Source organism: Lampris incognitus, chromosome 3 (assembly GCF_029633865.1).
Source record: "Lampris incognitus isolate fLamInc1 chromosome 3, fLamInc1.hap2, whole genome shotgun sequence".
Classification (NCBI taxonomy): Eukaryota; Metazoa; Chordata; class Actinopteri; order Lampriformes; family Lampridae; genus Lampris; species Lampris incognitus.
In genome coordinates, this window is record NC_079213.1 from 36,397,626 (window position 1) to 36,414,726 (window position 17,101).

The following is a 17,101-nucleotide window of genomic DNA, read 5'->3' on the forward strand; positions in this document are numbered from 1 at the left end:
CTGGTTGGGCCCAGCCCAAAAAAACAACATGGAGGCACCACCCCATGGACCCACCACATGCAGAGATGAGAATTGGAGTAGGGTGCAATGCAGGTCCGGCAAAAGAGTGGACCGGGGCGTGCCGACTTCCGGCATCGCAGATTGGTCCTCGGGATGTGTGGCGTTGCTGGGGAGAGGGATGTCTGGAGTGCCCTACTTAGTGTGCTGCCACCGCGACCCGACCCTGGAGAAGAGGCTGAAGATGACTGAATGAATGAATATATACTTTTGTGTCAGAGAGCAGAAGTTTGGAAGTGAAGATCTGTACATGGGTAACCGTAGTGTTTTACAGCTGGTGAAACAAGAAAACATAAGAAAACTAACAGACTCGAAAGAAATCTTAAATAATGAGTAAAATAGCCAATTACTGTGTAAACTCAGCAGGTTTACTTTTAAAGCTATGTTTCACTAGCATGTAATGTGAGCTGTAGGTGGGCAGATAGTATGTAGTAAAGCAACACAAGTTCTGCTGCCCTTCATCTGAGTCAGGTAGACATTTCCAAAAGCTCACTACTCCTCAACCCAGAGGAAAGGAAGCGTGGCTGTAATTCTGAGCACATCTCGGGCAGGTAGGATGTGTCTGACTGTGTTACAGCAGCCGTGGCTGTGAGACCTTCAGTTTCCAGGAATCAAGAGGGCTTTAGGGTCTGTAAAGGGCTGAAGTTGTCAGTCAGAGCGCTCTCAGCAGTGGGTCCTGTCTTCTGCATGCAGCCGATACGGCCCGTCTCCTAAGACCCCTCCACCCGTGCTTGAGGCTGACTCAACTCACCCTTGCGTCCACTGCTAGCTGCAGCCTCACAACACAATTGTCTGACCACACATGCCAAAGTAAAGGGAGGGAAATAGGATTACGCTAATCAGACAGAACAATTTGCTGCCATGGCAATTTGATTAGCTACGGTGTCCCGGCCTTTAAAAAGAAAAGTGATGATCGAGAGACTGAGTCCTCTAACAGACATCCCTGCTCTTCAACACAGTGACCAATACATTGGTGGCCCTTGTATAGTTAAGTATCCAGGAAAGTGGCGCAGACAAACCCCACAGACACATTGATTTGAGGAGGCCAAGTAAAGCCATCACCACAACACAGCTTCCAGCACAAACCAATGGAAGGGGCCCTGCAAGAGAAGACATGTGATGCAAATATACATTCATTCATTCATTTATTCATCTTCAGCCGCTTCACTGGGGTCGGGTCGTGGTGGCAGCAAGCCAAGTAGGACACTCCAGTTGTCCCTCTCCCCAGCAATGCCCTCCAGCTCCTCCTGGGGGATCCCAAGGCATTCCCAGGCCAGATTAGACATGTAGTCCCTCCAGCGAGTTCTGGGTCTACCCCGGGGTCTCTTCCCAGTTCGACGTGCCTGGTAAACCTCCAAAGGAAGGTGCCCAGAAGACATCCTAATCAGATGCCCGAACCACCTCAACTGACTCCTTTCGATGTGGAGGAGCAGTGTCTCTACGTCGAGCTCCCTTCTGATGTCCGAGCTCCTCACCCTATCTCTAAGCTGAGCCCAGACACCCTACGGAAGAAACTCATAAAAAAATATACAGACATGCAAAGAAACACATAACTAAAATACCAACCTCAATCATATCGATCTTGGCGTCACCCCAGTAAATCTTTCGCTCATCATAATCCAGTGCCAGGCCGTTGGGCCAACCTAGGGAAGTGTTGACCATAACAATGCGCTCCGTGCCATCTAGATCAGCTCGCTCAATCTTTGGCACCTCTCCCCAGTCAGTCCAGTACATGTACCTGGCACACCACAGAGAGAGAAAGAAAACAGCCATTATAAGAATAGTGTTTAACATCTGAGCTTATGGTCCTACCATCACAAAAAGTTGACTCGTAAAATCCAGGTTTCGCTATCTGTATACAGTCAAACTTCCTCATGTGTGTTTCATGTATGCCAAGTTAAAATGCTAAATTGAGGCATCCGGGTAGCGTAGTGGTCTATTCCGGTGCCTACCAACACAGGGATCACTGGTTCGAATCCCCGTGTTACCTGCGGCTTGGTCGGGTGTCCCTACAGACACAATTGGCTGTGTCTGCGAGTGGGAAGCTGGATGTGGGTATGTGTCCTGGTCGCTGCACTAGCGCCTCCTCTGGTCGGTCGGGACGCCTGATCGGGGGGGAGGGGAACTGGGGAGAATAGCGTGATCATCCCACACACTACATCCCCCTGGTGAAACTCCTCACTGTCAGGTGAAAAAAAGTGGCTGGTGACTCCACATGTATCGGAGGAGGCATGTGGTAGTCTGCAGCCCTCCCCGGATCGGCAGATGGGGTGCAGCAGTGACAGGGACGGCTCAGAAAAGTGGGGTAATTGGCCAGGTACAATTGGGGAGAACCCCCCCCCCCCAAAAAAAACGAAAAAAGCTAAATTGAAACTGACCACAGCAGTGTAACAGTGTGGAGAGTGAGAAAACAAGCTTGTGCGTCATATGGAAAGATGACAGGACTGATGGAACAGATGTCAGTCCCTGACTCATCCTTCTACCAGCTGGTGTGGCAGTGGGTACCAATAGTGCCTAAAGGAGTACCGTGCACTCTAAAGGGAACTGGCAAAGATGAGGTCAACCTTGATCCTCCATGCGGAGATGCCCTGTCTACCGAGTCATGACCGAGAATGAGGTGGACCTACTACATCACGGTAGAGACAAACAGCTCTCAGGACCTAGCAAACGTTGTGGTTGGATGAGATCACAACTCACCTACAGTGGCATACTCATCAACATTACCACTGCCGGGGGAGCAATGATTCCTCAAGGGGTGAGGTACCAAAATGAAAACAGCCACTGGGGGGGGGGTGATGATGATGGGCTCAAAAGGCTTTCTTTTATTGACTGCCATGCAAACTTAATAAACTATAACATCTAAATTAGCTTGTTTTTGATGTCAGTTCCATTTCCTCAAATTAATTTGTAATGGCTAGATTTGATCCTGAGGGCCGCTCATGTTTCCATGGCCAAGAAACGGGATACGTTTTTAAAATCGTCTTATGGACAATGATTCCCAGTGTTGGCCAATACATCAATAGCTTAAATGACGCTGTGAATTACGTCATGGGAGAAACAAGAAAAGGATTATGGGAAAATTACCTCAATTAGCTTTGTCACAGGGAGCAAAAGCTTCTGTGTCATTTTGTGAGATTTTGAACAAACAGATTTAATTATGTAAAGCATATCAATCACAATGAAATCCACTTACGATCAACCAAAATGAGCTGACTGATAGGACATGATGTTGCATGAGCTTCATCATGTTTTTTCTCAAGCCCATGAATTGGGTTATTGCCACAAAATCTTAACATAAAGGTCATTTATAATCAGAACTAACAAAGCTGAAACAGACTATTTCTCATTATAGCTGTCCCTCTAGCAATTTCTGTTAACCTATGATACATCTGTAGGCCCAAAAATGACTATACTCAAAATGAAATTCAAAATGTCTGCTCCCTGTCTCTTCCCTGGCTTCCTTATCTGCTCCATGGCTCTTCCTTGTCTGCTCCCTGGCTCTTCCCTGGCTTCAGCTTATGCAGAAGTTCAATAGAATTGAACGGGTGGCACTGCTGGTAGTGACTTCCAGTTTCTGTGTTGAATTTTTACAATTATCTGCACTGGCTGGACTAGAGTATTCCAGGTGAGTCTTATAAGACGCTACACATGCTATACAGACCCAATGCCAAAACTAGGGGTGGCAGCTCCCCCATATGCTTGTATTTTTGTGGTCTACTGTAGCAGAACCAGAGTAGGATCTAGAAATCAGATGAAATAACTACCTACCTTTATTAAGGCAGTGTTCACTGCTCTATAGAAGATTGTTTTTTTTCTTCTCCCCAATTGTATTTTTTGGCCAATTAACCCACTCCTTCAAGCCTTCCCGGTCACTGCTCCACCCCCTCTGCCGATCCGGGGAGGGCTGCAGACTACCACATGCCTCCTCCCATACATGTGGTGTCACCAGCCGCTTCTTTTCACCTCACAGTGAGACGTTTTGCCAGGGGGACATAGTGCGTGGGAGGATCACGCCTTTCCCCCCAGTTCCCCCTCCCCCCTGAACAGGAGCCCTGACCAACCAGAGGAGGCGCTAATGCGGCAACCAGGACACATACCCACACCCAGCTTCCCACCCGCAGACACGGCCAATTGTGTCTGTAGGGACACCCGACCAAGCCAGAGGTAACATGGGGATTCGAACCGAGATCCCCGTGTTTTGTAGGCAACGGAATAGACCGCTACGCTACCTGGATGCCCTCTCCGTCAACTCTTGCCGGGTAGAGTTTCCACTGTCACTTCAGTTGTTCCATTGGCTGCCATTTCTGTTACTGGGGATAGCTACTGGGGAAAACAGAAATCACTATCCTCATCCTCTTTTGGTTGCGCATTGGTTGATGCACTTCCTTTGTACTGTAAAACAAGCCTTCATCTTCCACGAGGTCGTACCCGGTGGCAAACAGAATTTGGTTACCTATAAGCCTGAAAGTGAGGCTTATAGATAACCAATCTAAATGCGGATGGTGTCATTATTCTATAGCCGTTACACTCTGAAATCAACATTTACTTAAAAGATAAGTTAAAGCAAGACAGTTGTCTACTGCCGCTTTAACCTATTCTGTAAACCATGTTTACTAAAAATCTGCAAAGAAAAATAAACTAGGCCTCCCCCTTCAGCTCTTTTTCCCTATTTGGTTGAAACTTTAATGCCTTTGTGGGAAACAGCCACACAGACAAAAAATACTCACCCTGCCACTGGGTCCAGTACAATGGCTCTGGGCTCATTCAGGTCTTCAGAAATCAGGATCTTGCGCATGGTTCCGTTGAGGCGTGTTACCTCAATGCGGTCTGTGCCCGTGTCAGTCCAGTAAAGGTTTCGGGCAATCCAGTCTACAGCAATACCATCTGGGTGATTGACCTGGGAAGTGACTATGAACTCAGCATCATTACCGTCCAGGGAGGAGCGGCGGATGGCCTTTACGTCATCGTCTGTCCAGTAGATGTGGCCCTCCACAGGGTCATAGTCGATGGCAATGGCATGGCGAATGTCATCAACCTTCAGGATAATGTCAGTGAAATCCGGCGTGTCCAGCGATATGCGGCGCAGGTCTGTTCGCCTAGCCAAGAAGAGCATCTGGGTGGCACCTGCAAGCGTAGAAAGGATATTAGTGAACAGCGGATAAAATGAACAATGATATTCAAGAAGACTGATTTCACAATTTATCTAAATATCTGCATTGTCCACTTTCTCCGGTGTTCGAACTTGGTGACCGACCACCACTTTTTTCACCTACTGGAAGAAGGGAAATACATGCACATATGGGCAGAAAAACCAGTGTTTTTCCTGCCATTATAAGAGTTTTGTGCTGCACCACAGTAAATTGAACAGGAAATATGAAAAAGAACGTTTTTTATATGGAGGGCTCAAGCCTAAATAATCTCCATCCATTATCTGGACCGCTTATCCTGCTCACGGGGATGCAGGAGCCTATCCCAGCAGTCATTGGGTGGCAGGCGGGGACACACCCTGGACAGGCCACCAGGCCATCACACAGGGCCGACACACACACACACACACACACACACACACACACACACACACACACACACACACACACACACACACACACACACACACACACACACACATCCATACCTAGGGGCAATTTAGTACGGCCGATTCACCTGACCTACATGTCTTTGGACACGGGGAGACCATGCAAACTCCACACAGAGGACAACTCGGGACAACTCCCAAGATTAGACTACCCCAGGGCTCGAACCCAGAACCTTCTTAATGTGAGGCCACCGCACTAACCACTGTGCCACCGTGTCGCCCCCTAAATAATCTACCCATTAAAAACGTTTTGCCTGTCAGTCTGGATGCACAGCCTCCTAGGCGAACCCTCGCACGAACGTGACCAAGTCTTACATGAAATGACAGAGATCAGGCTGTCATATAAAAGCCCCTATTGAAAGACCTCAGATGTGGTTAACCGTCACGGTTTTCATGATCAAAAATAAATAAATAAATAAAATAAATGAAGGCAAATGGCTGCTCCGCTGATTTACTTTCATTTATTGTAAAGCAATAAAACGGTAAGAAATGACTTCAAATGTGTTTAACCATTGCAGTTTTCATGTAATAAAACAAATCAATGGGGGCATCCAGGTGGCGTAGCGGTCTATTCCGTTGCCTACCAACACGGGGATCGCTGGATCGAATCCCTGTGTTACCTCCAGCTTGGTCGGGCTTCTCTACAGACATATTTGGCCGTGTCTGCGGATGGGAGGCCGGATGTGGGTATGTGTCCTGGTCGCTGCACTAGCGCATCCTCTGGTTGGTCGGGGCACCTGTTCGGGGGAAGGGTGAACTGGGGGAAATAGCATGATCCTCTCACGCGCTACGTCCCCCTAGTGAAACTCCTCACTGTCAGTGAAAAGAAGTGGCTGGTGACTCCACATGTATTGGAGGAGGCATGTGGTAGTCTGCAGCCCTCCCCGGAGCAGCAGAGGGGGTAGAGCAGCGACCGGGACAGTTCAGAAGAGCGGGGTAACTGGCCAGATACAATTGGGGAGAAAAATAAAATAATAATAATAATAATAATGAAACAAATCAGGGCAAATGGCTGCTCTGCTGACTGATGAGCAAACACAGCTCAGTTATGGGAGATGTTTTATTGTAGCTACTGAGATGATTTCCAGCTGTGACTGTGATTAATCCTACTCTTTAAATTGTATTTTTATAGTGGGGTTTAACACTGGAGACTATAGCACTTCCGCGTGGCAGCGAGGTGAGTAAGGCAAAGTATTCTTGGTTCATCCAGTGTTCCTCAGTTCTCCTGTGCTGAGACCAGCAGTGAAGGACCTGCTGGCCTGCGAAATATATGATTGACTTCTCGTTTACGTTCAAGACTCATGTGTTGGTTTTGACACTGTCGCTGCCCGATCTGACTCAACTGTAGATGAGAGTTGGGCATGCACACGGTCGACTCAGATTGGGCAGCGACATAAAGCAGCGTTGGTCGAGCGAGCTAGAGCGTGAATGAAAACAGGGAGCGGCGATAACCAGAACCAACGTCTTTTGAAGGTTTTGAATCACTGCAACCACGAGAGACTCTTCATCATACAGTCATAACTGTGCACAAAAAAAAAGTAGGCTGGTAGGTCCAGTGGTTTGCAAGATACACGCACGCACGCACACACACACACACACACATACCTCCTTGACGGAGATAATAAAACATGATTTTATAATTGATTTTAGCCTGGAACCGACTTAACAAAACGAGCCTATTTCTTTCCAAATAAACCAGTCTACATGAGCTTGGGTCAAAATAAACCAGTCTACATGAGCTTGGGTCAGAATAAAGCAGTCTACATGAGCTTGGGTCAGAATAAAGCAGTCTACATGAGCTTGGGTCAAAATAAAGCAGTCTACATGAGCTTGGGTCAGAATAAAGCAGTCTACATGAGCTTGGGTCAGAATAAAGCAATCTACACGAGCCTGGGTCAGAATAAAGCAGTCTACACGAGCTTGGGTCAGAATAAAGCAGTCTACACGAGCTTGGGTCAGAATAAAGCAGTCTACATGAGCTTGGGTCAAAATAAACCAGTCTACATGAGCTTGGGTCAGAATAAAGCAGTCTACATGAGCTTGGGTCAGAATAAAGCAGTCTACATGAGCTTGGGTCAAAATAAAGCAGTCTACATGAGCTTGGGTCAGAATAAAGCAGTCTACATGAGCTTGGGTCAGAATAAAGCAATCTACACGAGCCTGGGTCAGAATAAAGCAGTCTACACGAGCTTGGGTCAGAATAAAGCAGTCTACACGAGCTTGGGTCAGAATAAAGCAGTCTACATGAGCTTGGGTCAGAATAAAGCAGTCTACATGAGCTTGGGTCAAAAGGGTCAAGAAGTAGGAGAACCATCTCTGTCTTCCTTCTATTCATTACTGTCTTGCGGAAAACAGCTCCCACCCTCCTACAATGCCAAGTACAGTGATATAAGCTGTTTCTACCCCTTTCACGGAATAATGATGAGATCCCAAAATTCTAGCTAAATCAGTCTGGGTACAGCACAGCGATCTTCCTTGGTACTGGACCAGCTTTTCCTTGAATCGTGTTGTGCCCCTTTTCCACTACATGGTACCGGCTCAACTCGACTCGACCTTTTTTCGTTTTCCATTACTGGAAAGTTCCGGCATTTTGGTAACTGTTACCACTTTTCTGGTACCACCTTTGTCGAGGTTCCAAATAAACTGGAGCGGGTACCAAATCAATGCAGACCTCTGATTGGCCCGAGAAACACGTCACTGCCTCATCAATGCGTGCATGGGATATCACCCGCCATTTTTAAACACCGAAGTGATCGAAGTGGAGTTATCTTAAAAGTAAATTTTGAATTGAAAACCAGGCGTCGCTATGACAACCAGCTACACTGACGGGGTACTGTTACCGTAATGGAAAACGGCACAGAAGCAATTCGAGTCAAGCCGGTACCACGTAGTGGAAAAGGGGCATTATAGTGGAGTGAGAGGATCTCTCTCTCTCTCTCACACACACACACACACACACACACACACACACACACACACTGTCAACACTGGCATGTAATTTTTGACATGTCATGCAACATGAACATGCAACCCATGAAGATCCACTACGGAAACTTCACCAAAGCTAGAGATAGCGACAAACAAGCAGTAGAAGTGCTGCAAACAGCCAGCGAAACTCCCCAAATTTGACTCAGGCGCACACTGGTTGAGACTAAGAGGTGTGTGGCAAGACAATACAAAAGGCTATGACAAATTAGCAGCTCTGACACGAAGACTTGAAATCGTCTGGGAAGGTGGGTGGAGTAGATGGAGGAGGGATTAGGTCACCCTGGGAGGGTAGACGTGGCTCGGCCCAACAATAGCAAGACGTAACCCTAATGTCAACCTTGTGGGTCAGGGCTGTCCCCACAGCTCACCCTACAGCAAGTGCTGGGTAGCCTCTGATCTAAGACGGGGTAGAAGTGGAACTGAAAACCACCACCCTGCTGAAACAGTTAAAAGCAGGCACTGAAAGGGACCATTGTCTGGAGGGGGAGCATGTGATCTCTTCCACAACAAAAGCTTCCTCGCCTTCTCATCTCCCTTGCTCTGTTGACTGGAGGAACTGAACCAAAAAAAAAAAAATGGAGAGAGAAAGAGAGAGAGAGCGAGAGAGGAAAATGTCCAGTTCAAACAGCCATCCCAATAATGGAGTAGAGAGTTTCTATGGCAACCACAGGTCAGCCCGCACCGCCCTCAGCTGCTCAGACCGCCTCACAAAGATGGGATGAGTGGGAGAGGGGGAAAAAAATACAACAGGGGAGAAAAAGACAGCCAGATAACTCAAAGGCACTCCTGCCAAGGTAGAGGCCTACTTTCTAGCAAAATTCTGCAGGAGATGACCATCTATGGTCAACAGGACTAAAAGCCGGATATCTTGAGAAAAGGTGAATAAGATTTTTAACAATACCAAGATGACAAGGAAAATATTTGTATCAAGGGCTTTTCAAGTAAAGGGTTGCACTTGAAATGATTTTCTGACATTAAAAACTAGGAGTGCACTTAGCAGAGTGCAGATCTCTGCAAGGCGTACATACTACGTATCTTCTCCTGTGTTCTAACTTGGCGACTAACCACCCTTTTTTTCACCTACCAGAAGAAGGGAAATAAACGCACACATGGGACAGAAAAACCAGCGTTTTTCCTGCCGTTATAAGACTTTTGCGCAGCACCCACATCGATTGGATGGGAAATATGGGGGGGGGGGGGCTTTAAATATGCAGCGCTCAAACTGAAAAATCTTTAGGTTACTTCTGTAACCCCGGTTCTCTGAGTAGCATAGGTGAGATGTCTCACTATGGGATACGCCCCCTCACGTATTCACAGAAGCACTTGGACTACTACGCCAGCCCTGATTGGCTGGCAGTCATGGCGTCTGCGTCAGGGCCCTGCGTCTTATAATATGACTGACGCAGCGTCACTTGTCATTCAATCACCTCTTCTCACTTAAGAAGCAAGCTACTCCCACTGGTATTGAAGCTGACTAGCTAAAGTGTCCTCAGACCGGGGCAAACATCTCCGTCGCCGGATGCTAGCCGCTGAAATACCGGCCTAATACCAAACTAAACAAAATCTATGTTTTGCGTCAGTCTGTGGATGCGCAGCCTCCTAGGCAGACCCTCGCACAAAAGCGACCAAGTCTGACATAAAATGACAGATATTAGGTTAGCACAATTTCAAAGCCCCCATTAAAAGACTTCAAATGTGTGTAACCATTGTGGTTTTCATGATATAAAATGAATAAAGAAAAAGGCTGCTCTGCTGATTGACTTTCATTCATTATAGAGCAATAAAACAACAGTAAGAGAAGACTTCAAATATGTTTAACCGTTGCAGTTTTCTTGATATAAAACGAATTAATGTGACTTTGATTCATAAAACAATGGTGAGAAAACATAACTCAGCCACAGAAAACAGCTCGGCCACAGAAAGCATAGCTCAGCCATCGGAAACATAGCTCAGCCATGGGAAATGTTTTATTGTAGCTACTGAGATGGTTTCCAGCTGTGGCTGTGATTAATCCTACTCTTTAAATTATATTTTTATAAGAGTTTAACATTGGAGAATATGGCACTTCCGCGTGGCGGTGAGGTGATTTAAGGCAAATTATGTTCATCCAGTGTACCTGCCATTCTCCTGAGCTGAGTTCACCATTGAATGATTTGCTGGCTTGCGACATATGACCGACTTCTCGTTTACTTTCAAGACTCATACACCAATACATCATGTGTTGGTTTTAACGCTGTCACTGCCCGATCTGACTCAACCGTAGATGTGAATCGCGCATATGAACGGTTGGCTGAGATCAGGCAGCAACAGGAAGCAGCGTTGGTCAAATGAGCTGGAGAGTGAATGAGGACAGAGGGTGGCCATAGCAAGAACAGTCGTTTTTTGAAGATTTTGAATCACTGCAACCATGAGAGATTCTTCATCATAGTCATAACTCATCTCATCTTCAACCGCTTCTCTGGGTTTGGGTCGCGGTGGCAGCAGGCTAAGTAGGGCACTCCAGACATCCCTCTCCCCTGCAATGCCCTCCAGCTGCTCCTCCTGGGGGATCCCAAAACATTCCCAGGTCAGATTGGACATGTAGTCCCTCCAGCGAGCTCTGGGTCTACTCCGGGGTCTCCTCCCAGTTGGACTTGCCCAGAAAACCTCCAAAGGAAGGCACCCAGGAGGCATCCTAATCAGATGCCCGAACCACCTCAACTGGCTCCTTTCAACGCGAAGGAGCAGCGGCTCTACTCCGAGCTCCTTCCAGATGTCCGAGCTCCTCACCCTATCTCTAAGGCTGAGCCCAGACACCCTACAGAGGAAACTCATTTCAGCCGCTTGTATCCGCGATCTCACCCTTTCAGTCACTGCCCAAAGCTCATGATGAACATAGGTGAGGGTTGGAACCAAGATTGACTATTAATTATTAATTATAGTCATAACAGTGCAAACTTTTTTTTAGGCTGATAGGTCCAGTAGATTGCAAGATTAACTGTGGACACACACACACACACACACACACACACACACACACACACACACACACACACACACACACACACACACACAACCAAACGCTTAATGCCCTCCAGGCTACCGCCAGGCGGACATAGTTAAAGAAAATGATCGAGGAGCAGCATGCAAATGAATTTAAACTGGACGTTAGAAAGAATTCTCATGAATGGTTTTTGTTCTCGCTTGGATGTCTTTCTTTTTTCCCTCGTCCATCTTCCTATGGGTAACTCAACATAATCACATATTGCTGTCTGACGACGGTGTATTCAACACACAACAAAAAGGTTTTAGGACAGGAAATATGTTATAGTCAATATAGGAAAGGAGCACAGGTGTTGTGATAAAAATGGGGGGGGGGTGAGGAGGAGTTGTTGATATTTTTTGCCTCACCATCTCGACAGGTCTGACGATCTTCCAAAAGCTGGACTCCAGTGGGGCAGGCGCACCGATAGTAGGGCTGCACAGGCGATAGCAGGCAAAGGTGGGAGCAGCCTCCATTCATCACAGAACATGGGCTGGTCACAGCTGAAAGTAGTGTGCATTGTGTAAACACATATTACATGTTGACTGGGTCAGTGTACATAGCAGGAATATAAACACACAATCTCGGTGGTTTCAAAACCCATTAGGCACTGGTCTCCCCATGTGGTCTTTAAATTGCATATTTATATGCATATGAAATTACAACCTTTATGTAATTACAATTACATAAAGGTTCACCTTCTGAACCCAGACCTCATTAAAATGTTGTCAGGTATCATTTAGAATCATCCAGACCAAAACTCTGAACGCCCGACTCAGTACTGACAAACTTACCACTTTGTTGAATATTTTTGCTGGGCTTAAAAAAAGGCCAATGGGTGACAGTTTAAGACAAACACATGCCATGGAGGGTCACGTGTGAGTTTTGTGTTCAGACCAGCTGATTTCACCTACTGGAACACGAATGAGAACCACTGGTTTAAGCCGTTAAAAACAACGACATATCTCCTTTCTGAAAATGGGATGCTCTCGATACAGTTAGATATGCCTTCCTATATGTCCCATCCATCCATCCATCCATCCATTATCCGAACCGCTTATCCTGCTCTCAGGGTCGCAAGGATGCTGGAGCCTATCCCAGCAGTCATTGGGTGGCAGGCGGTGAGACACCCTGGACAGGCCAGTCCATCACAGGGCCCACACCCACACACACACACACACACATCCAAACCTAGGGACCGATGTATGGCCAGTACCTTTAGCTACAGTCACCTATTAACAGAGACCACTGCAGATGTAGTACGTCCGATTCACCTGACCCACATGTCTTTGGACTGTGGGAAGAAACCGGAGCACCGGGAGGAAACCCACACAGACACAGGGAGAACATGCAAACTCCACACAGGGGATGACCCCCAAGGTTGGACTACCCGGGGCTCGAACCCAAAACCTTCTTGCTGTGAGGCGACTGCATTAACCACTGCATCACTGTGCCACCCTTACTACGTTCTGTTGGAAAAAAAACTGTGCAATGTGTTTTCTATCAAGTCAAACTGACCCGACATCTGCAGTGGTCTCTGTTAATATGTGGCTAGAGCTGAAGGTATTGGACAGGCCGGCTACAGGACTTCCTGCTTACACAAGTACAGACATTTAGAGATAGCTGGGATGTTCTGTGTCAAATGCAAAAAGTTGATCCAAATTAAATCAGATTTTTTTCCAATTCAAAGCACCAAAACATATGAACATGCATGTGATGTAATGTCAGCTTGGTGTTCTGTAAAGGGAGCTGTACGCTGGGTTCTGACGGCTTAAAGGGGATTCAGCTAAAAGGCCGGTTTCTTAACACCAAAGTAATCAGAGAAGATTTTGTCGGTACATTTCTAAATTATGCCCCGCATCGTTTAAATGAGGTCTGGCTATAAAAAATAAAAAAGAGGGAACACATCCTTTAATGCTGCACACAGTAATGTCAGCAGAACTTTACTGTGCTGCACACAGTAATGTCAGCAGAAGAGCAGCACTGGATGCTGCTTGAGTTGACCGCCACCCCCAAAACTCAGCGCCATCTTCACTTTCATCTGAATGACATGAGAAAACAATAGTGCATCATCACTTTAACACCATGACTTCTTTTTTTTTGGGGGGCTTTTCCACTTTTTCTTCCCAATTGTACTTGGCCAATTACCCCACTCTTCTGAGCCGTCCCAGTCGCTGCTCCACCCCCTCTGCCGATCCGGGGAGGGCTGCAGACTACCACATGCCTCCTCCCATACATGTGGAGTCACCAGCCGCTTCTTTTCACCTGACAGTGAGGAGTTTCACCAGGAGTATGTAGTGCATGGGAGGATCACGCTATTCCCCCCAGTTCCCCCTCCCCCTTGAACAGGTGCCCCGACCGACCAGAGGAGGCGCTAGTACAGTGACCAGGACACATACCCACATCCGGTTTCCCACCCGCAGACACGGCCAATTGTGTCTGTAGGGACGCCCAACCAATCCGGAGGTAACACAGGGATTCGAACCGGCGATCCCTGTGTTGGTAGGCAACAGAATAGACCGCTACACTACCCAGATGCCCCCACTGTGACTTATCATTATTATTTTTCTATTTCTGGATAATCAGCAAAATCAAATTAATTGATTTAAATGTAAGTAGTGTAAAGATGACATGCAGATGAAATAAATGATAATCTAGAAGTACGTCAGACATGTCAGCTTCCTGTGTGCGGTAAAGAGTTCACAGGAAAGAATGGGACTTGCTTAGCAATCAACAAATCAGAAAATCAGTAAATCCATGCACCAAAGTTTTGCTTGTTTAGTCAGTCATTCATTGGGGCTTGGGGGGAAATCTTCAAAACTGAAAGCAATTAAAATTAGGGCTGGGACTTTAACGCGTTAATTCGATAATTAATTATAGAAAAATAACGGCGTTAAAAAAAATTAACGCATTTTATTTTTACACTCCAGTCAACACGGAACGCTTCTCAGTGCACTCGTTTCTGGCATACGGATTATACCGATGCACCGAGTGACATCAGTCAAGCGGAAGGCGGAGTAGGTCAGGCTAACAAGTTAGTATGCTAACAACAGATGTGATGGACGACAAGGATGACACCGCGTTGCTTAGCTCTGAGGATGGGAAATTTACATTTAAAAAACGGTCGGATGGAAGCCTAGATAAGAGCACTGTTGTGTGCAGACTCTGCAACAAAGAGTTTACATTCCACCGCAGTTATTCAAGCCTCCGGTACCACCTAAATGCGAAACACGTTGCAGCTAGTACGAACACCGGAGCTAACGCTAACGCTGGTGCTCCTAGTACAACCAAGCAGAGTCGCCAACCAACTCTCCACCAGATGACGGGTTTCAAAGCCAAGTTGAGTAAGTCCACGTCTGATAAATTAACAAACTCACTGGCGAAATGGATTGCTGTGGACTGTAGACCACTTTCAGTGGTAGAAGATCAGGGGTTACAAAAAGTACTGTGTTTACAAAACAAACTTGTTTTGAACAAAATAAACAGGATTTTGTTGTTTAAACTTATGTGTCTATTCACTGATTTAGTCAACTACCAAGACCTGTTTGAATTGAAAAATGTTGCTTCTGGTGTCAAATATTGATATGCGATTAATTACGATTAATTAATTACAAAGCCCATAATTAATTCGATTAATTTTTTTGATCAAGTCCCACCACTAATTAAAATATAACATTTTACCACAGAAATATTCCCTCAAGTAGCTTTAAAACAAACCCTTGCCTCATTTCCTCTGCTGCTTCATGGAAATCTTTTCTGTCTTAACCTGAACTCAGGATAATTCATAACTCCATACGTTACACTGTAAAGTCACAGCACCTGGGATAACGTGACTAGGCACATCCTGCCAGAGAATACAAATAACTTGTAAAACACCATAGTCCCAACCGCCCCGCCCAGTCACGGTGTTTGTTAGCGGTGAAGAGCAGTAGTATCGTCTGGCTGTTCAGACAGGAAGCTTACAGGTGGGTTGTCTCCTGGAGCTGAACACATGGATGTCCATGGGTGAGAAGATGTCAGGGTGGACTTTCCGTCTGTCCTCGCCAGTCTGCTTCTTGCAGGAGTGGATAGAGTGGGTATTCCAGTCGGTCCAGAAGAGAGTGTCCTCGTATAGCGTCAGGGCAAAAGGGTGTGGGAGATCTCCTTTGACCACCACCTCCCTGGACACATGTCAACAATCGATTACACATCACAGTATTCTTTTGACTAACCTGAGTACAGAAGACCACTGAAGCTGAGGTGCTGTACCTTGAGGAGCCGTCTAAGTTGGAGCAGTGGATGAAATTGTACTTGGCATCTGCCCAGTAGAGTTTCTGCTGGCTGTAGTCAAGCGTCAGCCCATTTGGCCAGTAGATGTCTTTATCGATGATCATCGAGCGATGAGTACCATCCATACCAGCACGCTCGATCTTTGGGATCTCACCCCAGTCTGTCCAATACATGTACCTAAGACAGGACAATGAAGAAAAACAAGCAACCGCCATTAGCTGGTATGAAAATAGGGAAAACAATAGCATGAATATATTCTGAAGCTGACAACACGGCACATGACAATACCCCATGGCTTATGACAAAGTTATAGTCAATGTTATTTTGTGCGTCAACACAGTTGACAGTCTACAATACAACGGACTGGAGCGAACTCTCTCTTTCTCGCTCTTTTTTTTTGGTGGATCCCCCCCCCCCTTTCTCCCCAACTGTATCCGGCCAATTACCCCACTCTTCCGAGCCCTCACGATCGCTGCTCCACCCCCTCTGCCGATCCCCAGAGGGCTGCAGACTACCACATGCCTCCTCCCATACATGTGGAGTCACCAGCTGCTTCTTTTCACCTGACAGTGAGGAGTTTCATCAGGGGAATGTAGGGCATGGGAGGATTACGCTATTCTCCCTCCCTCCCAAACAGGTGCCCCAACCCACCAGAGGAGGCACTAGTACAGCAGCCAGGACACATACCCACATCTGGCTTCCCACTCGCAGACACAGCCAACTGTGTCTGTAGGGACGCTCGACCAAGCCGGAGGTAACACGGGGATTCGAACTGGCGATCCCTGCATTGGTAGGCAACGAAATAGACCGCTATACTACCCGGACGCCCGAGAGAACTCTCCAAAGTGTGGCTCAGCTTAACTAAATAAAAAAAGACAATACAGCAAAGTGCAATCATTACGTAAGAGCAAGCGAAGAAGCACTTCCAACACGCCACAGCATTTACCTCTGCACGTTTTAAGCCAAAAGAAGGCACTGTGTTCCATGTCTCTACCAGTCACCATGACACTCCAAATCTAGCTCTTGCTAGTACCGTAAATGCTTCTCACTAGGTACAACACATAATGAGCAGAGTACTACTGTTTACATGGGTAGGGAACAGCGCTAGATAATGTATGGTCTACATTTGTATTAGATACAAGTTCAGAGCAACATGATCAATGCTCAAG

The 17,101-nt window shown here is 46.6% G+C and overlaps 1 protein-coding gene across 1 annotated transcript in view; it reads right to left on the reverse strand.

Annotated features, from left to right (window-relative positions):
- lrp6 (low density lipoprotein receptor-related protein 6) overlaps window positions 1–17,101 on the reverse strand; it is a 115,782-nt gene that overhangs the window by 42,231 nt on the left and 56,450 nt on the right. Inside the window, exons 3-7 of the mRNA XM_056276283.1 lie at window positions 15,912–16,109; window positions 15,627–15,823; window positions 12,032–12,166; window positions 4,785–5,181; window positions 1,624–1,795 (exon numbers count right to left, since the gene is read on the reverse strand). Of these exons, the coding sequence (XP_056132258.1) occupies window positions 1,624–1,795; window positions 4,785–5,181; window positions 12,032–12,166; window positions 15,627–15,823; window positions 15,912–16,109 (1,099 nt within the window). The remainder of the gene's footprint in view (window positions 1–1,623; window positions 1,796–4,784; window positions 5,182–12,031; window positions 12,167–15,626; window positions 15,824–15,911; window positions 16,110–17,101) is intronic.